Source organism: Schistocerca serialis, chromosome 2 (assembly GCF_023864345.2).
Source record: "Schistocerca serialis cubense isolate TAMUIC-IGC-003099 chromosome 2, iqSchSeri2.2, whole genome shotgun sequence".
NCBI lineage: Eukaryota > Metazoa > Arthropoda > Insecta > Orthoptera > Acrididae > Schistocerca > Schistocerca serialis.
The window spans coordinates 725,262,163-725,285,797 of NC_064639.1; the positions used below are offsets into that span (position 1 = coordinate 725,262,163).

A 23,635-nucleotide genomic window follows, 5' to 3' on the forward strand; every position below is an offset into this window, starting at 1 on the left:
ATCCACAGGTATAAATGTAAATGCATCATTGGATGTCACTGTACAGTGATAGGAAACAGCCTATGTACACTATGTGATCACAAGTATGCAGACACCTGGCTGAAAATGACTTACAAGTTTGTGGCACCCTCCATCGGTAATGCTGGAAATAAGTATTGTGTGGGCCCACTCTTAGCCTTGATGACAGCTTGCACTCTCACAGGCATATGTCCAATCAGGTGCTGGAAGGTTTCTTGGGGGATGGCAGTCCATACTTCACGGAGGTGCACTGAGGAGAGGTATCAATGTCGGTTGGTGAGGCCTGACATGAAGTCAACATTCCAAAACATCCTACAGGTGTTCTATAGGATTCAGGTCAGGAATCTGTGTAGACCAGTCCATTACAGGGATATTATTGTCGTGTAACCACTCCACCCACAGTCCACCATTACGAACAGGTGCTTGATCGTGTTGAAAGATGCACTCGCCATCCCTAAATTGGTCTTCAACAGTGGGAAGCAAGAAGGTGCTTAAAACATCAATGTAGGATTGTGCTGTGATAGTGCCATGCAAAACAATGGGTGCAAGCCCCCTCCATGAAAAACACGGCCACACCATAACACCACCACCTCTGAATTTTACTGTTAGTACTACACACGCTGGCAGATGACGTTCACTGGCCATCCGCCATACCCACACCCTGCCATCGGATCGCCACATTGTGTACCGCAATACGCCACTCCACACAACATTTTTCCACTGTTCAATCATCCAATGTTTACACTTCTTACATTAAGCGAGGCGTCATTTGCCATTTACCGGTGTGATGTGGGGCTTATGAACAGCTGTTCAACCATGAAATCCAAGTTTCCTCACCTCCTGCCTAACTGTCATAGTACTTTCCGTGGATCCTGGTGCAGTTTGGAAGTCCTGTGTGATCCTCTGGATAGATGTCTGCCTATTACACATTACGACCCTCTTCAAACGTCGGCAGTCTCCGTCAGTCAGCAGACGAGGTCAGCCTTTATGCTTTTGTGCTGTACATGTCCCTTTATATTTTCCCTTCACTATCACATCGGAAACAGTGGACACAGGGTTGTTTAGGAGAAGGGAAATCTCACGTACAGGTGTATGACACAAGTGACACCCAATCACCTAACCACGTTCAAAGTCCATGAGTTCCACGGAGAGCCCCTGTCTGCTCTCTCACAATGTCTAATGACTACTGAGGTCACTGATATGGAATAACTGGCTGTAGGTGGCAGCACAATGCACCTAATATTAAAAACGTATGTTTTTGGGGGTGTCCAGATACTTTTGGTCACATAATGTATTTTTACTGTTCCTCTGATTAAAATTTTGTACCCGTACTTATTTCAAATGTTGGTAGTTCCACAAGGTATCTGTAGGTTTCCACATTAACAATACTAGATGTGCTTATGGTGAAACCTGTAGTTAAAATGTAGTAATAAGTAGTAGTAGTAGCAGTAGTGATTAACTGATTAGTGAAGTATACTTCAGTGTGCCCTGCTACATGTGAGGTGTCATTGTCAATTTGTCTTGTAATTGTGTTATTGAAAGGAAAATTTTAAGTTGTTTAATATTTAAACCATAATCTTGTAATGTATGGTGTTGCTTACTAGCTCAAACTGCCATGGATGTGTCTATTTCATCACAAGATCCACTGAATTTTTTAACTGAAAATCCTGCATTCTTCTCTCATCTTTCTTTGCAAGATAAACTCCTGGTGAAAGAATAAAAAACAACCCCAAATCCGTCTATTAAAAAATCTTATGGAAAATTCATATGATTTTCCAAACACAATGGTGCAATTCAAAGCCTTGGTTAAGTCACAGCGTAGAAAGGAAAAAACTTTTTCGTTTTGACCATGTACTATTTTGAATGGATAATTATGATTCTCAATGGCATAAGTGGGGAGTAGCTGAAGACAGTCTTCAAAATTTGCTTTCAGAAGTTAAAAAGTCTGAATGTTTCATTTCAAACATCACAGCAGCTGTTAAATAAATCAGATACACACAGTAAGAATTCACCATGCTCTTTCAGAAGCAACACCCCTGGAAGCTTTGAAACATAATGAGAAGGTTGATCAAAACAGAAGTATAATGAAGAGACTTATTTCAACTATCTGTTTTTAGCATGACAAGAGTTATCTCTTCAAAGTCATGATGAATCTGAGGTGTCAGCAAAGAAAGGGAATTATTTCAAACTTTTGGATTTCTCGGCAGAGGAAGAACCATACATGAAATATCATTTAGCATCTGATGGTGTATTTAGAGGCACTTCCTCTGACACACAGAATAAATTCACAGTTTGCATTAGAGATGTTTTTAAAGAGCTCTTTTTAAACAATGGATTTCTCAACTAGAAGTCAAATAACAAATTAGGATTGTGATGTTGAAAGGAGATTCATAAAATATATGGAAAGATAAAAAATCTACTCACCAAGCAGCTGCAGAACACACACATAAAAAAAGGTTACAAGCAGGTAAGCTTTCAGAGCCAGTGACCAGGCAGAAGGTTTGAAGGGGAAGAGGGTGAAGGAGGAGGACTGGAAGGATCTAGGAAAAGGGGTGGATTTCAAAAAAAATCACACAGAACCATGGGTCAGGGGAGACTTACAGGACGGGATGAGAAGGAAAGACTGATTGTTGGGGACAGCACTGGAGGAGATTCATACGGTTCTACAACATATCTAAAGACTGGAGTGCATAGCCACTGTTCTGTTGCAAGTGATAAGCTGTTGGAATATTGATAAAAGGAAATTAGTTTCGCAAAAATGTGACGGCTGCAGTGTAATGGCAGCGAAAAATTATGGTGTCCATTTTACTGTGAAACAAGCATATCGTTATGCTCTCTTTATCCATTGCTATGCACATTAGTTAAACCTAGTCCTCCTATGCCTGTAAAAAAATTACACAATTAAAATTTTTGTGGCAAACCTATCATGATTTCACGCATTTTTAGCCGTTCTGGTAAAGAGACGAACCTTTGAGGGAAAAGGGATTTAAAATACCAAATCCTTGTGAAATAAAGTGGAATTTTCATTCATGTGTGTACAAACCATTAAGGTCAATTCACATTGTTCATCATGGCACCGTCACATCACAGCACCATCACATCACTGTACATTTGCACTGTCCATCACGGCATGGCACGTCAAGTTAATTCAAGTCACATGATCTCAAGTCACATGGCTGTCCTCAACTGATTTTTCACAGGGATAGCAGTCTTCACAAGATGATTTTCAATTGTTTTCACACACAAAGAACACATACAAAATGTGGTAGCATTTATATGTGGATGCTATAGTCCACATTTGTATAAAAATGACATTTATTGGAATCAAATGGTTTGCAGCTTGCAGGAATAGCTTGTCATTAGAGAAGGAAGACAGCACTGCAAAACAACGCAAACAAGAGTGTGAATCCCAGAAATCTCATTTCACACACTATAAAAGGATCTCAAGGAAGAGGAATCTGCATTTTATATTTTAGAAAGGTGAAGCACCAGTGTTTTTCTTTTGTTACATCAAATTGCTCCCAGAATTACTAAAAGGAGCACAATATTACGAGATGTCATCACGTACCATGAAAAATTGGTCTGTTTAAGATTAAGTTTAGTTACCATGCAGTAGAAATTTTTATGCAATGGCCGTATCTCCCTCAACACCTTTCCTTTCACGATGTATAGGTTTTCTTCCCATCTTGTATTTGGCTTTTAACAGTTCAAGTGCCTTATTTGTCGGCTAGTGAAACCACATAAATATTGACAATTTTTCAAACTTCCTGGCAGATTAAAACTGTGTGCCAGACCGAGACTCGAACTCAGGACCTTTGCCTTTCACGGGCAAGTGCTCTGCCAAATGAGCTACCCAAGCACGACTCACGCCCCATCCTCACAGCTTTACTTCTGCCAGTACCTTGTCTCCTACCTTCAAAACTTTGCAGAAGCTCTCGTGCGAAACTTGCAGAACTAGCACTCCTGAAAGAAAGGATACTGCGGAGACATGGCTTAGCCACAGCGTGGGGGATGTTTCCAGAATGAGATTTTCACTCTGCAGCGGAGTGTGCGCTGATATGAAGTAGAGCTGATACGAAGTGGAGCACTTGCCTGCGAAAGGCAAAGGTCCTGAGTTCGCGTCTCAGTCCGGCACACAGTTTTAACCTGCCAGGAAGTTTCATATCAGCACACACTCTGCTGCAGAGTGAAAATCTCATTCTGGAAACACCCCCCAGGCTGTGGCTAAGCCATTTCCCAGCTCATGTGTCAAGATGTAAAATGTATTATATTAATGTCTGCTGACTCAGTTTTTCAAGTGGTCTGAGGAGCATAGTTGAATAGCACAGCATGGATTTGATACAAGGGACACAACAGCATCTTCACAGTCCAGAAGTCGTCAGCTGGCATCCATAATATGTGTTGCAATGAAGAACAGAGCTATGGTTCAAATGGCTCTGAGCACTATGGGACTTAACTTCTGAGGTCATCAGTCGACAGAGCTATGTTATACATTATAAGTTACCAGAAACAGTCCAGGAGTCATCGCGGTCATCCTTAGAGTGTGCAGCAAAGAAGAACAAAACTGTGCTTTATACTACAGGTTGCCTGAAACAAACTGTGTGTAAATCAAGGTACATTATACAATAGGGACTTACCAAACGAAGCAGTGCAGCAATTAAGATGCTGACCTCATACTCACAAGGATGGAATTACTCTGCCTGGTCATACTGATTTGGGTTTTCCATGGTTTTCCTAGATCATTAATGCAAATGTGAGGATGGTTCCTTAATCTAGGCCACCTATCCCTTCCATGTGTCCTATCCATATAAACTACCTGTCCTATCCTCATAAAGCATGTTATGTATTGAATGTGTTGTATATCTTGGCCTACTGATATGTATTGTATTATCTTGACAAATCTTATACCATTGTCTGAGATGGTCCTTAGATAAATGAAACAAATGGATAAAATGTAGATGTAGACTGAAGCTGCCTTCAGAGTAATTAATCAAAAGCATTTTGAAAGCTGAAAACCAATTCTGACCCTTTAGTCGACATGTTAAATTTGAAAATTCTATTGTCGAATGCTCTTACTCTACTTGTGGAAGCAAGATTTTTAATTTATTGTCTTCAAATAATGGAAGGATATAACGCTCACATACATTCACAAACTGTTCAATAGTTTCTTCATACAATGAATGTTCTCCAAAATAAAAAGTTTTGATTTCTTTGGCAACTTCATGTGCTAAATCGCTACTATTATCAATATTCATATCCAGCGGTATCAACCTTTTGAAGTCATTTTCAATTTCTTCCCTTACTTTCACATTCTGAATAACATCTGTAAAAGAGAAAAATATTCTGTATAACTTCTTTAGAAAACAATATTTATATTGGACACAAAAATTAAATGAAAAAATGGTAATTCAGTTCATTTTCCTACCTTTAGCAAAGGCTATTCCCTCATGTGAATTCAGACCAACAATGAAAGGAACTTCAGAAAATGAACACCTTTTTATCAAGATCTTTGGTTCATCAGGAAGTACTGCATTGTAACCAGCAATCTTTGGTTCCACACATGGGACAAATGGGAAAAGTACATCTCTCCGTTTCTCCTGTTTTAGGTAAAAGTTTACTTCATTAGAAAAAATATCCCATAATATTAATCAAAACCTTTATAAAGATGCAACACTGGCACGCGCGCGCAAGCTTGTGTGAATATGTGTGCGTTTTCTATTTTAGAGGAAGGTCTTTTGGCCCAAAGCTCAGATGTCTAGCTCTCCTTTGATTGTGCCTGTCTCTAACTTAACATCTCCTCTCTATGGTGAGTAGCAATCTATCCTTTTCATAAAATTGTTCTTACAAAGATACTGTTTAAAAATACAAAATGTGCTGTGAGAGTAAAGTGATCTACATTATTAAGTTTACTGAATAATTAGACACAAAGTATTGATCTATTGTTTAAATGAAAACCAAATATAATTCACACAGACACAGTTTATCTGAATAATTTAAGGATTATAATACTATGATTAAATATAATACAGGGGACTTGGTACAGGATTAAAGACAACATATAAGATCAACAGCAAAACCTGCACAAAATGTTTTATTACTTGCACAATTTCAAAATGTCTCCCTCAACCTGGCCTTACATATCTGTCCTACCTGACACATACTTCTGCTCAGAAGTTTTGATAAATAATATTTCATATTAAATAGCAATGTGGAATTTAATCTTAAGAGATTCAAATGTCATTCCTTGTGATAATTTCAATAATTAACCATTTTTTGCAACTGATTTTCATGTTTAACTTGTCCACCTAATAATTTAGGTATTTATTAAGTAATCACCTATAAATATGTTGTATGTTTCTGTACTGCTTGCCTTTGTAGTTGCAGTGGGAATAACACAATGAAACACTTGTTGTACATAATAAGTAACATTTTCAAATTGTTTCTTTGATCTCAATCTTTCAAAAAATTAATATTAAAATCTCTGCAACCTCATTACATCTGTCTGTACTTACTTGGAGATTTTTTTAAACATTTAAGGTCATAAGAATCATGTACGCACACACAATGTCACCACATCACAAAGTCTGCATATCAAAACCATTATTAATGTTAAGATTTAGTGTGTTTTCAATAAGAGTTTTTCAAAGTCTTTCACTTAACTAAGATGATACAATTAATGATGCTCATACTTTAAAAAGCATTTTCAGACAAAAATAATCCTTACAAAAGAGTAAATATAGTATTCCTGACTTAATCTTCAAGTCAGCTTTTGCTGGCAACAGAGCTTTTCACTGCTGTAAAGTGTGCTACATTGTTAGAAAGAAGTAGGGTTTCAGCCAAAATACCTTCTTTTGAATTAGGCAACCTACACACACGTTCACACAAATGTAACTCACACACACATGACCACTGTACCTGGCTACTGAGGCATCAGCAGCCAGAGACAGTGGTCATGTGAGTGTGAGCTACATTTGTGTGAACGTGTGTGTGTATGTCGTCTAATTCAGAAGATGGCCTTTTGGCCGAAAGTTCACTTGTTTAGCAACAGAAAGCTCTTGGTGAAAAATCAATCATGGAACAAATAAAGGAAACAATTCACTGTATAGTTGAAGTCTGGAATAGTCGAGAGGCACACAAACATTACCGTATTTACTCGAATCTAAGCCGCACTCGAATCTAAGCCGCACCTGAAAAATGAGACTCGAAATCGGGGAAAAAAAATTTTCCCGGATCTAAGCCGCTCCTGAAATTTGAGACTCGAAATTCAAGGTGAGAGAAAAGTTTTAGACTGCCCCACCAAATCGAAACAAAGTTGGTCCATTGCAATGTGAAACACAATTGAGGTCGAATGGATGAAGATACAGCTACAGTAGTTTGGTTCGAGTCGTAAGCTTGACAGTTAAGCTTTAGCAGGTAGCCATTGCGTGTCAGGCGCTTTCTTTTTCGCGTGCTTCGTCTGGTTTGAATCGATGCTTATTTTGCTTTGATCTGATAAGTGTCGTTCTCTTTGTTATAGGGGTTTACGTCACTCTAAGCTGAAAATGCATTATTGTACTGCGTCATGCATTGTTTGTTGCATTCTGATAATGAGTGTTCACGACCTGTCGCCGCTCGCGGCATGGCTTGCTTTTGTGCGCGCTACCGCGGCTTACAATATAAAAAAAAAAAAAAAAAAGAGAGGAATTGTCTCATAAGCGAAAGAATGGCATGATACTGCTATTTGTTGTTACTTACACTGCTGCTTTCTTTGATAATGATCAACAAGAACCAAATAACAGACTGCGTATGATAGAAGATGTTCTGAACAAGAGTTTAGCAAAAATTTTTCTCCGTTTGAAAATCTTTGCAGATGCCTCTTTAGTACATTACATTCTGCACAGAAATTAGAGTCATCTTATATTTAAGAATCTAGTCAGTTGCCATGCTTTATTTCTGACTGTATCACTATTCAACATAAGAATAATAATGAATATAAACATGACATGATATGCATATTCTTCCGCGTCTGCTGTTGTCTCACTCTAGTTTCGTAGTTTATTAGACAGACAGGATTTAAATGAGATAGCAGCAAACACGAAAGAATACATGGCATAATGTTTACATTCTTCTATCTTTTCTATTAATTTATTTACTGACGCAGAGGTTTTGGCGCAAGTATTTATCTTTGTGCTTGCAAAGCATACCTGTGTTGCGCTACATGTATTTGATGGCAGAAGTTAGTTGTGGCGACACCTACCAACATTTTTCAGAACTTCCGCTTACTCTGCACTCAATTCTAAGCCGCAGGCGGTTTTTTGGATTACAAAAACCGGAAAAAAGTGCGGCTTTGATTCGAGTAAATACGGTATGTGAATTTTACAACTCACAAGGGAACCTCCCCATCGCACCCCCCTCAGATTTAGTTATAAGTTGGCACAGTGGATAGGCCTTGAAAAACTGAAAGCAGATAAATTGAGAAAACAGGAAGAAGTTGTGTGGAACTGTGAAAAAATAAGCAAAATATACAAACTGAGTAGTTCATGGGAAGATAGACAACATCAAGGACAGTGAGACCGCAGGAGCGCCGTGGTCTCGTGGTAACGTGAGCAGCTGCGGAACGAAAGGTCCTTGGTTCAAATCTTCCATCAAGTGAAAAGTTTAATTTTTTATTTTCAGTTTATGTGACAAACTCTTATGTTTTCATCACTTTTTTGGGAGTGATTATCACATCCACAAGAAAACCTAAATCAGGCAAGGTAGAAGAATCTTTTTACCCATTCGCCAAGTGTACAAGTTAGGTGGGTCGACAACATATTCCTGTCATGTGACGCACATGCCGTCACCAGTGTCGTATAGAATATAGCAGATGTGTTTTTCTGTCGAGGAATCGGTTGACCTATGACCGTGCAATCAAATGTTTTCGGTTCCCATTGGAGAGGCACGTCCTTTCGTCTATTAATCGCACAGTTTTGTGATGCGGTCACAAAACATAGACACTAAACTTATTACAGTGAACAGAGACGTCAATGAACGAACGGACAGATAATAACTATGCAAAAATAAAGAAAGTAAAATTTTCACTCGAGGGAAGACTAGAACCAAGGACCTCTCGTTCAGCAGCCGCTCACGCTACCACGGGACCACAGCGCTCCTGAGCTCACATTGTCCATGATGTTGCCTATGTGCCCCATGGACTACTCAGTTTGTAAATTTTGTTTATTTTTTCACAGTTCCACACAACTTCTTCCTGTTTTCTCAATTGTTCTGTGTTCAGTTTATCAAGGCCTATCCACTGTGCCAACTTATAACTAAATCTGAGGGGGGTGCGATGGGGAGGTTCCCTTGTCAGTGCCTCAACTATATGGTGAGTTGTTACCTTTACTCCTCCCTTTATTTCTGGCCATACTGTGCCTTTACTATACCCATGTTTAGTGCTAAAACAATATTCTGTGATGTAACAAACACGAAATTAACACCAGCACTATAGGTACGCACAATGCTTGCAGCAGCAGATTTATTAATACTATAACACATAACAATACAACAACAGAGACAGAATCCCATGTTCTATAAATGTTTAGATGGTATAAATTCAAGAGCTAGAGATGTTAATAAATTAAACAGTGCTATTTTCTGCACGCTGAATGGATAAAATGATTTTTAAAAGTACTTTTACTGTAAAACCATCATAATACGTTTAAAATCTACCATAATTCCAATTAACCATGAGACAGGTACTCGAAACCACTAGATTTAGTGGGAAAACCACTAACTTGGCAGTATTGGCACAGCGACAATGCACAAACACAACTCAAAACAGAGCACAAAATTGAGCACTATGCATATACATTGTACAAACTGTGCAGGAAAGAGGAAAAAGTACAATCTACAACATGTCATGCGCGACTTCCTGATTTCTACAAACTTTGAGAAGTACATCGATTAAAAAGACTAATAAGCAAAGGACTTTCCACAATTGCCCAAAAATTGAAATGATCAGTTTTCAAAACAACCATCTTAGGTTTGAAGATCATTAGCTAAAAATCAAGAGAAATAATGGAAGAATCAGAAGGTGGGAGAAAAATCTGAAAATCAGGAGTCTCCTGCCTAAATCAGCAGAGTTGGCACATATGTAGTATCAGGGGAAGAACAGTGGTTGTCAATAGATGTTTATGTCAAGTTTCAGAAGACATGTGCAATGAAGAAGGGATTAATGAAATCAACCCCCTCATCTAAAGAGGAAGCAAGAAAAACAGAAACATATGGAAAGCAGGGCAGCAAGGCTGATTCTCCTTCACTGAAAAACCATTGGTAAGTTTTCATAGTGAACACCAAAACATGACATTAGAAATGGATAGGTTACAAAAGCTGGGCAAGGGTCTGTCGAAAATGCCAAAGTCTGTCGGTCACTTTTGAGTGCCACTCTGTTGGCCAGGTTTTCCATCTCACCTGACATTCCTGCTCTCATCGCTGATGTTTCAAAGCATTATTGGAATACCCTTTTAATGGCCTAATGCATCACCAAAATGGAAGGGTAAAAAAAAAAAAAATGCAGTCACTGAAAATAAAATCCAATTACCGTCAGTGCGGTGTTGTGCACCCTTTAGGAAAGTATGCATCATTTAACAGCCGTAGCACTTCACTTACTATGGACTGACAAAAAAGATGAATGTCCTCTTGACCACCACAACTGCCTTGGAGTGTTTAGCTCCTTCCACATTGCTGATTATGGCTTTTTTTCCAGGTTGCTGAGAGTGAAAGATTTGCTGTATACTATGCAATAAGCCTGGAATTCTGATGTCTTGTGGGCCCTGATGCCCTCAAATCTCCAGTCACACAGCCATTTGGCATTGAATTTCACCTTGCTTGTTTTCACCATGACATACTACTAGGAAATTGTGAGAGTTGCCACATGGCTGATGACAAAAGGTTGTTGACAACACTCCTGCTGGTGTGCTTTCAAAGGTGAGATGCCACACAAAAAATGGATTTTCCCAACGAGCCACGGATATTTTCGTTAGATTCTTTGATACCTGCAGCCCCTGTTTGTGTGTTTTTGGAGGCCCAACCATGAGATTGTGTCTGCAGAATGAGAGAATAAAACATTCACAGTGTCCCTCATGCCTCATAAATGGTCCGAGTTATCGAAATGAGATTTTGGCAAATGATAGCACAGAAATGTTTGAGTATTTTTCTATGTGACAAGCAGGTGGAATTTTCTTATCTACCACATTATACAAGTAACTGTAGACTTATGTAATGAATAGATGTAATTTTTTTAAGTCTTTGATAGCTGCTGAAATGAGAATTAGCATGGTTTTGCAACAAGATAAGATAAGAAATTACATGTTTGTTTTTATACCGAAAATGTGATTTTTCATAAACTTTTGACCTGAACTGACCACATTTCCTTGTTTAATAAAATACTGTTTCAGGAGTCTGTCACCACTGCAAGTGCATTAAGATGTTGGTGAGGTGACATTGTGCAAACTCCACTTTGTTTTGTCAAAGGAAGTGAATTTTAACAAGGAAACAAGAGAAATGTAGCTGTTACTTGAAACTTGCCACTTCTTAGTGAGTAGTTTTCAAGAGACAGCAGGTTTTAGTTGCTACAAATATAACAAAGGGGCTGGACCAATGACCATATCAAAAAACATACAACTGTATCATTAAATACCTTGTTTGTGAAAACTTACACATGGACATTAACAAACAAGAATGTAAAAAACAGGTCATACAAATAGATGGCTGAAAAATATGGACACAGTATTCCAACTGTGGATCACAGTGTTGTTAGGAAAACTAAGCAATAAAATTTGAAATGAAGTTTCAGAAAAAAATCTTCGCTTGTGTGATCATATTTTCTGTAGCTGCTTTATAATAAATGAAACAAATACTAACAAAGAGATAGAGGGGCTGGCCAGTACTTACCTCAGCTCAGTACAGCCGATAGATACACATAAAACAGAACTGAAAATTTACATTCCTAGCTTTCGGAACTTTGTTCCTTCATCAGGGAGGAGAGAGGGGAAAAAAGGGAAGAAGGGAAAGTGGATTCAGTTACTCACAACCCAGGTTATGAAGCAACAGGGAAAGGTAAACAGGGAGGGTAGCAAGGATGGAGGCATGGTTGTCCTCCATCCTTGCTACCCTCCCTGTTTACCTTTCCCTGTTGCTTCATAACCTGGGTTGTGAGTAACTGAATCCACTTTCCCTTCTTCCCTTTTTTCCCCTCTCTCCTCCCTGATGAAGGAACAAAGTTCCGAAAGCTAGGAATGTAAATTTTCAGTTCTGTTTTATGTGTATCTATCGGCTGTACTGAGCTGAGGTAAGTACTGGCCAGCCCCTCTATCTCTTTGTTAGTATTTGTTTCACATCTTATATGAGATTTTCCATTAATCATTTATAATAAATGAAGGTATTTTAAATCTGTCTTTGCAGCTGTGATACACAAAACAATAGTGTCAGCTGAGTAAATATCTAAAAAATTTTTGTAAGCAGATCGTTTTTCCTGATGTGAGCAAAAATCTTAAGTACTAACATCAACATCTTTGGTGACAAACTATTTTTAGATGGAGAAAGCAAGTCAAAAGGCCACTGATGTTATTTGATTTCAGTACAATAAAATACATTTGGTGGCAAAAATATGCATTTCCTTGGAGTCACAAGACAGATTTAAAATATCTTCATTGATTTCAGAAATAACCTCAGAAAAAAGTAGGCCTCATGGAAGAATTGTACAGGATGGTGAAGAGCTACATAAACCAACACTACAGGTGACTGTTAATAAAATGTTGATTCTATTATATTCATTATTGTTGGTTATTACTCACTGTGTTGTCTATTATTTTGCAGGTATTGTGTGATTTTTCTTTTGAAAAATGTATGAGTCCATAGCATACAAACTGTCAGCGAATGAGCAATTTTCTTCTTCTTATCGTCCATACTTTCTAATATATAAAATACTTTTGAAGCACCAAAATGTACTAGAATAAATAAAACGTCTATAAAATGCTGCACTGTATAACGTACTTGTGGTAAGACAGTCACAATTCCTGAAATTCATCACCTGTGGCTTCTGGCCTGCCAAGGAACACAGCAGTCCTGGACCCATGGATAAACCATGAAAATCCGCTGCATTACACGACACACAATCAGACCTGGTATGAGGGCAGATCAGTGAGACTAGACCTGATGGTCAGGGCCTGCACATAAGGAGGAAACAACAGGCTTCAGGTCAGCAGGCCCCGATCCATTACAGACACCTGCAGAAATGGCCAGCAGTTTCGTCCTGTCGTGGAAATCCACTCATGTGACCAGCTATTCATGAGTCACAGACAGCATGTTAATGAGATGAGACCATGGTCATCAATCCATGCAACAGATTGTTGTTGTGATCTTCAGTCCTGAGACTGGTTTGATGCAGCTCTCCATGCTACTCTATCCTGTGCAAGCTTTTTCATCTCCCAATACCTACTGCAACCTACATCCTTCTGAATCTGCTTAGTGTATTCATCTCTTGGTCTCCCTCTACGATTTTTACCCTCCATGCTGCCCTCCAATACTAAATTGGTGATCCCTTGATGCCTCAGAACATGTCCTACCAACCGATCCCTTCTTCTAGTCAAGTTGTGCCACACATTTCTCTTCTCCCCAATCCTATTCAATACCTCCTCATTAGTTATATGATCTACCCATCTAATCTTCAGCATTGTTCTGTGATCTACCCATCTAATCTTCAGCATTGTTCTGTAGCACCACATTTCAAAAGCTTCTATTCTCTTCTGTCCAAACTAGTTATCGTCCATGTTTCACTTCCATACATGGCTACACTCCACAAAAATACTTTCAGAAATGACTTCCTGACACTTAAATCTATACTCGATGTTAAGAAATTTCTCTTCTTCAGAAACGCTTTCCTTGTCATTGCCAGTCTACATTTGATATACTCTCTACTTCGACCATCATCAGTTATTTTGCTTCCCAAACAGCAAAACTCCTTTACTACTTTCAGTGTCTCATTTCCTAATCTAATTCCCTCAGCACCACCCAATTTAATTTGACCACATTCCATTATCCTCATTTTGCTTTTGTTGATGTTCATCTTATATCCTCCTTTCAAGAAACTGTCCATTCCATTCAACTGCTCTTCCAGGTCCTTTGCTGTCTCTGACAGAAATACAATGACATTGGCAAACCTCGAAGTTTTTATTTCTTCTCCATGGATTTTAATTCCTACTCCTAATTTTTCTTTTGTTTCCTTCACTGCTTGCTCAATATACAGATTGAATAACATCGGGGATAGGCTACAACCCTGTCTCACTCCCTTTCCAACCACTGCTTCCCTTTCGTGCCCCTCGACTCTTATAACTGCCATCTGGTTTCTGTACAAATTGTAAACAGCCTTTCCCTCCCTGTATTTTACCCTTGCCACCTTCAGAATTTGAAAGAGAGTATTTCAGTCAACATTGTCAAAAGCTTTCTCGAAGTCTACAAATGCTAGAAACGTAGGTTTGCCTTTCCTTAATCTAGCTTCTAAAGATAAGTCGCAGGGTCAGTAGTGCCTCATGTATTCCAATATTTCTACGGAATCCAAACTGATCTTATCCGATGTCAGCTTCTACCAGTTTTTCCATTTGTCTGTAGAGAATATGCGTTAGTATTTTGCATCCGTGACTTATTAAACTGATTGTTCAGTAACTTTTCACATCTGTCAGCACCTGCTTTCTTTGGGATCAGAATTATTATATTCTTCTTGAAGTCTGAGGGTATTTCGCCTGTCTCATACATCTTGCTCACCAGATGGTAGAGTTTTGTCAGGACTGGCTCTCCCAAGGCCGTCAGTAGTTCTAATGAAATGTTGTCTACTGCCGGGGCCTTGTTTCGACTCAGGTCTTTCAGTGCTCTGTCAAACTCTTCACGCAGTATCGTATCTCCCATTTCATCTTCATTTACATCCTCTTCCATTTCCATAATATTGTCCTCAAGTACATTAACCTTGTATAGACCCTCTATATACTCCCTCCACCTTTCTTCTTTCCCTTCTTTGCTTAGAACTGGGTTTCCATCTGAGCTCTTGATATTCATACAAGTGGTTCTCTTTTCTCCAAAGGTCTCTCTAATTTTCCTGTAGGCAGTATCTATCTTACCCCTAGTGAGATAAGCCTCTACATCCTTATATTTGTCCTCTAGCCATCCCTGCTTTGCCATTTTGCACTTCCTGTCGATCTCGTTTTTGAGACATTTGTATTCCTTTTTGCCTGGTTCATTTCTCCATTTTTATATTTTCTCCTTTCATCAATTAAATTCAGTATTTCTTCTGTTATCCAAGGATTTCTACTAGCCCTCGTCTTTTTACCTACTATGTCCTCTGCTGCCTTCACTACTTCATCTCTCAAAGCTACCCATTCTTCTTCTACTGTATTTCTTTCCCCCATTTGTGACAATTGTTCCCTTATGCTCTGCCTGAAACTCTGTACAACCTCTGGTTCTTTCAGTTTATCCAGGTCCCATCTCCTTAAATTCCCACCTTTTTGCAGTTTCTTCAGTTTTAATCTACAGTCCATAACCAATAGATTGTGATCAGAGTCCACATCTGCCCCTGGAAATGTCTTACAATTTAAAACCTGGTTCCTAAATCTCTGTCTTACCATTATGTAATCTATTTGAAACCTGTCAGATAACTTGTGTGAATACTCTGAGAATCAATAATAATGAGGATAGATAGCAACTCACTGTAAAGATGATCGCTGAGCTGCAGACAGTCATGTAGAAAAGACAATCACACTCTCACAACTAAACTTTCGACCACAGCCTTTGTCAGAAAATGAGAGTAACACACATTCGCTCAGACACAACTCATGCACATATGACCGCCGTCTCCAGCCACTGCATCTACAGTGTCTGAAAATCAGATCCAGGCAAACCACTCCTCACACCTCCCTGTCTCTTCTTGGTAGCTGCTGGCTAGTGGCAAGAAGTGGTAGCAGCACTGACTGCAATGTAAGGAGAGTAGTAGGAAGGGGAGAAGCAGCAGGAATGAGGGAGTAGGGAAGTGGCATATGTACTCAGCTGCATGCAGCCAGTAACAATACACAACATTTCAGTAATCTAAACATTTCATCTACTGAGACAGAAACGAGATTTTTCCAGTGTTTTTTGTTCAAATTTCCCTGATATTTCCCAATTTCTCTGACACATTTAAAATTCCCTGGTTTCACAGAAGTTATGGAAACCCTGTTTTCTGGTTTTATGGGTGTGCTGTAATATCTCGCTTTTACACTTCAGTAGGTGTCATTTGTTGCAGATGTTTCCAGCCTTCCAGAATGATCTAGTCATCTTTTGATTTTTCTGTTTGTGAGCTTCTTTCTGTATCCCATTTTCCTTTATCATCTCTCCAAGATACTTGAATTTGAGAACTCTCTTGATCTCACCACATTCTGTCATAGTCTTTTTTTGGTGCTCTATTTTGTTTGACATGTATTCCGTTTTCTCAAAGGAGATCTATAGTTCAACATTTTCAACCTCCTCTATCGGGACCTCAGTTTTGTTTACTGCAGTTTCTGTTATCTGTGAGTATTACAAGATCATTTGTGAATGCCAGTCTGCCAATATGTAGATCTTTGGTATTTCTTCGGCGGCCGGGGTGGCCGAGCGGTTCTAGGTGCTACAGTCTGGAACTGCACGACCGCTATGGTCACAGGTTCAAATCCTGCCTCGGGCATTGATGTTTGTGATGTCCTTAGGTTAGTTAGGTTTAAGTAGTTCTAAGTTCTAGGGGACTGATGACCTCAGAAGTTAAGTCCCATAGTGCTCAGAGCCATTTGAACCATTATTATTATTATTATTATTATTGGTATTTCTTCCTCAACTGATGGGTTTATAAAATCCCTGTATCTTCAGTTCTTTTCCCCATTCCATGACAACTTTGTCTAATAGTATGTTGAACAACAATGATTAAATTCCACTGCCCTACCTCACTCCTATTCTAAACTCGAACGACTCTGATAATTCTCCCAAGAATTTAATTTAGCTTTGGTGTTTGCAAGTGTATGTTTGATAATATTCACTGTCTTCTCATTAAGACCCCTCCCTTCCAGTTCTTTAATCAATGAAATCTTCTTGATATCTACAATGATGCACATGGCCTCCCTGCTTCTCTTCACTTGGGACCTCAGGACTGTCTTTAAATTGAGTATCCATTCAGCACAGCATCTTCCTGGTCTGAAGCCTGTTTGATATTCTCCTATCTTGTTTTTCAGCTGGAAGAATGTTCTACCTAGCAAGCACTGTGATAGAATTTTGTATGTGATGGGCAGTAAAGATATCCCTCTGTAACTGTTAACATTGGTCCATTGTCCCCTTCCCTATGTAGAGCATGTATAACAGCACACTTCCAGCCTCCTGGTATTACCTTGGTCTCCAAGCATGATATACATTATTCCTCTGATGGTATTTGGCCCAGCTTCTTTTAGCAGTTCAGCAACGATATCATCATCTCCTGTAGGTCTATCTTTTTTTCATTTTCACAATTTGTCTTTTGATCTTCAATTTCTCTAACACTTTTGACTTATCTAATTTATTTCATTTTTTTCATTATTGTCCCCCCTTCCTCCCATAAACCACGGGCCTTGCCATGGTGGGGTGGCTTGCATACCTCAACAATACAGATATTGGTACCATAGGCCCCTACACAATGGATGGCTATCTGTTGAGAGTCCATACAAACATGTGGTTCCTGAAAAGGGGCCGCAGCCTTTTCAGGAGTTGCACAGGCAGCAGACTGGATGATTAACTGATCTGGCCTTGTAACATCGACCAACATGGCCTCACCATGCTGGCACTGAAAATGGCTGAAAGCAAGCATAAACTACAGCTGTTATTTTTCCCAAGGTCATGCAGCTCTACTGTATGGTTGAATGATGATGGCATCCTCTTGGGTAAAATTCTGAAGATAAAATAGTCTCTCATTTGGATCTCCAGGCAGGGAAAACTCAGGAGAATGTCATCATTAGGAAAAACAAACCCGGCAATCTACAGATCAGAGCCTGGAATCTTAGATCCCTTAATCAGTAGATAGTTTAGAAAATTTAAAAAGAGAAGTGGGTAGGGTGAAGTTAGATATAGTGAAATTCAGTGGCAGGGTGCACAGTAATTTTGGTCAGGCGAGAGAAGGGTTATAAATTCAAAATCAAATAGGAATAATGTAGGAGTAGGCCTAATAATGAATAAGAAAGTAGAAATGTGTCTAACTACTACAAACAGAATAGTGAATGCATTATTCTAGCCAAGAGACACACAAAGTCAACACCTATCACTGTATCATATGATGAAGAGATTTAAAAAAGTGCATGATGAGATATGAATATGAGCTGCGGAGAAAGAGTGAAAGAGGAAGCTGTCTCATAGAACTTTGCTTACACTTGATTTCTGAATCATGAAAGAAGGCTCCATGTGTGGAAGAGACCTGTAAAGACTGGATGGTTTCAGATTGATTATGTAATGATACAGCAGAGGTTTCAGAACCAGATTTAAATTGTAAGATACTTCTAAGGGAAGATGTGGGCTCTGACCACAGTTTTTTTGGCTATGAAGTGTAGATTAAAAATAAAGAAACTGCAAATAGATGGGACACTAAGGAGATAGGACATGGATAAGTTGCAAAGAGGCTGTTGAGCATTTCCATGGGAGCAATGATTGTCTGAAATAGGGGAAAGGAATACAGTAGACGACATATGTGTAGCAATGAGTAATGAACTAATGAAGGAAGCAGAGGATCGAATAGGTAAAAAGACAAGGTCTAATAGAAATCCCTGGCTATCACAGGAGATATTTTATGTAATTGATGAAAGGAGAAAATATAAAAATGCAGCAAATGAAGCTGGTGAAAGGGAATACAAATGTCTAAAAATGAGACTGAGAGGAAATGCAAAATAGCTATGCAGGATGGCTATAAAATAAATGTAAGGATATAGAAGCACGTATAACTATGGGAAAGATATAGAAATATACAAGTGAAGGTGAAAGGAATAGCACTGAATGCTGTCCTTGATGGTGCCTGTGTTTTTGTAGGTAGTATCTTGAATTTTTCACTGATAAAGGATGATAAATTTAGTCATGGTACTGGATTGCTTACCATGGCTATTGTACACTGTGGAGGTATTGAGAGTATTGGTGGCCTTTAAAGTTTTAATAGACATGTCATAGTTACAGGAAATTAAAGAGACATTTGGAGAGAAGAAAAGCAGCTGTATGAATATCAAGAGCTGAGATGGAAAACCAGTACTAAACAAAGAAGGGAAAGCTGGAAGCTGAATGAAGTATGCAGAAGGGCTATGTGTTGTGGTCTTCAGTCCAGAGACTGGTTTGATGCAGTTCCACATGCTACTCTATCCTGTGCAAGTTTCTTCATCTCCCAGTACCTACTGTAACCTACATCCTTCTGAATCTCCTTAGTGTATTCATCTCTTGGTCTCCCTCTACGATTCTTACCCTCCACGTTGCCCTCCAATACTAAATTGGTGATCCCTTGATGCCTCAGAAGATGTCCTACCAACCGATCCCTTCTTCTAGTCAAGTTGTGCCACAAATTTCTCTTCTCCCCAATTCTATTCAGTACCTCCTCATTACTTATGTGATCTACCCTTTTGATCTTCAGCATTCTTCTGTAGCACCACATTTCAAAAGCTTCTATTCTCTTCTTGTCAAACTATTTATCGTGCATGCTATACTTCCATACATGGCTACACTCCATACAAATACTTTCAGAAATGACTTCCTGAGACTTAAATCTACACTCGATGTTAACAAATTCCTTTTCTTCAGAAACGCTTTCCTTGCCATTGCCAATCTAGATTTAATATCCACTCTACTTCGACCATCATCAGTTATTGTGCTCCCCAAATAGCAAAACTCCTTTACTACTTTAAGTGTCTCATTTCCTAATCTAATTCCCTCAGCATCACCCGATTTGATTTGACCACATTTCATTATCCTAATTTTGCTTTTGTTGATGTTCATCTTATATCCTCCTTTCAAGAAACTGTCCATTCCATTCAACTGCTCTTCCAGGTCCTTTGCTGTCTCTGACAGAAATACAATGTCATCGGCAAACCTCGAAGTTTTTATTTCTTCTCCATGGATTTTAATTCCTACTCCGAATTTTTCTTTTGTTTCCTTCACTGCTTGCTCAGTATACAGATTGAATAATATCAGGGATAGGCTATAACCCTGTCTCACTCCCTTCACAAACACTGCTTCCTTTTCATACCCCTCAACTCTTATAACTGCCATCTGGTTTCTGTAAAAATTTTAAATAGCCTTTTGCTCCCTGTCTTTCACCTCTGCCACCTTCAGAATTTGAAAGAGAGTATTTCAGTCAACATTGTCAAAAGCTTTCTCTAAGTCTACAAATGCTAGAAATGTAGGTTTGCCTTTCCCTAATCTATCTTCTAAGGTAAGTCGTAGCGTCGGTATTGCCTCACATGTTCCAACATTTCTACGGAAGCCAAACTGATCTTCCCTGAGGTTGGCTTCAACCAGTTTTTCCATTTGTCTGTAAAGAATTCGTGTTAGTATTTTGCAGCCGTGACTTGATAGTTCGGTAATTTTCACAACTGTCAACACCTGGTTTCTTTGGGATTGGAATTATCATATTCTTCCTGAAGTCTGAGGGTATTTCGCCTGTCTCATACATGGTAAAGTTTTGTCAGGGCTGGCTCTCCCAAGGCTATGTAGTTCTAATGGAATGTTGTCTACTCCCGGGGCCTTGTTTCGACTTAGGTCTTTCAGTGCTCTGTCAAACTCTTCACGCAGTATCACATCTCCAATTTCATCTTCATCTACATCCTCATCCATACTACTGTCCTCAAGTACATCGCTCTTGTATAGACCCTCTATATACTCCTTCCACCTTTCTGCTTTCCCTTCTTTGCTTAGAACTGGGTTTCCATCTGAGCTCTTGATATTCATACAAATGGTTCTCTTTTCTCCAAAGGTCTCTTTAATTTTCCTGCAGGCAGTATCTATCTTACCCCTAGTAATATATGCCTCTACATCCTTACATTTGTCCTCTAGCCATTCCTGCTTAGCCATTTTTGAGACATTTGTATTCCTTTCTGCCTGTTTCATTTACTGCATTTTTATATTTTCTCCTTTCATCAATTAAATTCAATATTTCTTTTGTTACCAAGGATTTCTACTAGCCCTCATCTTTTTACCTACTTGATCCTCTGCTGCCTTCACTATTTCATCTATCAAAGCTACCCATTCTTCTACTACTGTATTTCCTTCCCTCGTTCTTGTCAATTGTCCCCTAATGCTCTCTCTGAAACTCTCTACAACCTCTGGTTCTTTCAGTTTATCCAGGTCTCATCTCCTTAAATTTCCACCTTTTTGCAGTTCTTTTAAGTTTTAATCTACAGTTCATAACCAATAGATTGTGGTCAGAGTCCACATCTGCTCCTGGAAATGTCTTACAATTTAAAACCTGGTTCCTAAATCTCTATCTTACCATTATATAATCTGTCTGAAACCTTCCAGTGTCTCCAGGCCTCTTCCACGAATAAAACCTTCTTTCATGATTCTTGAACCAAGTGTTACCTATGATTAAGTTATGCTCTGTGCAAAATTCTACCAGGTGGCTTCCTCTTTCATTGGCTCTGAGCACCATGGGACTCAACATCTTAGGTCATAAGTCCCCTAGAACTCAGAACTACTTAAACCTAACTAACCTAAGGACATCACACACACCCATGCCCGAGGCAGGATTTGAACCTGCGACCGTAGCAGTCCCGCGGTTCCGGACTGCAGCGCCAGAACCGCACAGCCACCGCGGCCGGCTCCTCTTTCATTCCTTACCCCCATTCCATGTTCACCTACTACTTTTCCTTCTCTTCCTTTTCCTACTATCGAATTACAGTCACTCATGACTATTAAATTTTTGCCTCCCTTGACTATCTGAATAACTTCTTTTATCTCATGGCACATTTCATCAAGTTCATCATCATCTGCGGAGCTGGTTGGCATATAAACTAGTACTACTGTGGTAGGTGTGGGCTTCAAGTCTATCTTTGCAATAATAATGTGTTCACTATGCTGTTTGTAGTGGCTTATCCTCACTCCTATTTTTTTTATTCACTATTAAACCAACTCCTGCAGTACTCCTATTTGATTTTGTATTTATAACCCTGTATTCACCTGACCAGGGCTATACAAGGGGAATATACTTGAAGACAATATTATAGAAAGAGAAGAGGACGTATATGAAGTTGAGATAGGAAACATCATACTGTGGGAAGAAACTGACAGAGCACTGATAGACCTACGTCAAAACAAGGCCCCTGGAGCAAAATAACATATCGGAACTACTGAAATCCCTGGGAGAGCCAGCCATGACACAACTATTACACCTGGTATGCAAGATGTGTGAGATAGGATCTTCAGACTTCAAGAATGTTATAATTCCGATTCCCAAGAAAGCAGCTGCTGACAGGTGTGAATATTATCTGTCTGTCAGTTTAATGACCCATGGCTGCAAAATACTAACATGAATTCTGTACAGAAGAATGGAAAAAATTGGTGCAAGCCAACCTCAGAGAAGATCAGTCTGGATTCTGGAGAAATGTAGGAACATGTTAGGCAGTTCTGACCGTATGACTTATCTTAGAACATAGATCAAGGAAAGCCAAATATACAGTTATAGCTTCTGTAGATTGGGAGAAAGCCTTTGAAAATATCAACTGGAATACACTCTCTGAAATTCTGAAGGTAGTAGGGATAAAATACAGGTTATACAGCAGAAAGTTGTATACAAATTGTACAGAAACTAGAGGGCAATTGTAAGAGTTGTGGGGAATAAAAGGGCAGTAGTGGTTGAGAAAAGACTGAAACAGGTTTGTAGCATATCTCCAAAATTATCCAATTTGTACACTGAGCAAGCAGTTAAGGAACACAATGAAAAATTTGGAGAAGATTTAATGTTCAGGAAGAAGAGATTAAAAGCTTTGAGGTTTGCCGACGACATTGTAATTCTGTTATAAATAACAAAGAACTCTGAAGAGCAGCTGAATAAAATGGGCAGTGTCATGAAAGAATGATGTAAGACAAACATCAACAAGAGCAAAACAAGGGTAATGGAATGTAGTTGAATTAAATCAGGTGATCAGGAAACAAGATCCTAAAGGTAGTAAATGAGTTTTGCTATTTTGGCAGTAAAACTAACCGGTGAAAGCCAGAGTAGAGAGGATATAAAATGTAGACTGACAATGGTAAGAAAAGCAGTTTTGAAGAAGAGAAATTTGTTAACTTCAAATACAGACTTAAGTGTCAGGAAGTCTTTTGTGAAAGTATTTGTCTGGGGTGTAGCCATGTATGGAAGTAAAATATGGATGACAATAGTTTAGGCAAGAGGAGAACAGAATCTTTTGAAATGTGGCACTACAGAAGAATGCTGAAGTTAACTGGATAGATCATGCAACTAATGAGAAGGTACTGAAGAGAACTGAAGATAAAAGCAATTTGTAGCAAAACTAGACCAGTTGATAGGACACAGGGGATCACCAATTTTGTATTGAACGAAAGTGTGAGTGGGGTAAAAATCATAGACTGTGACAAAGAGATGAATAAAGTCCTCAGGTTC

At 39.0% G+C, this 23,635-nt stretch overlaps 1 protein-coding gene across 3 annotated transcripts in view; it reads right to left on the reverse strand.

Annotated features, from left to right (window-relative positions):
- The window catches only part of LOC126457927 (venom carboxylesterase-6-like), a 186,493-nt gene that overhangs the window by 72,923 nt on the left and 89,935 nt on the right, over positions 1-23,635 (reverse strand). For all 3 annotated transcript variants that reach the window (XR_007585556.1, XM_050094623.1, XM_050094624.1), the window contains exons 6-7: positions 5,444-5,615; positions 5,163-5,341 (exon numbers count right to left, since the gene is read on the reverse strand). Coding sequence is in view for 2 of the 3 variants with exons in the window: in XM_050094623.1 (XP_049950580.1) it covers positions 5,163-5,341; positions 5,444-5,615 (351 nt within the window). In the remaining variant the exon portion in view is untranslated. The remainder of the gene's footprint in view (positions 1-5,162; positions 5,342-5,443; positions 5,616-23,635) is intronic.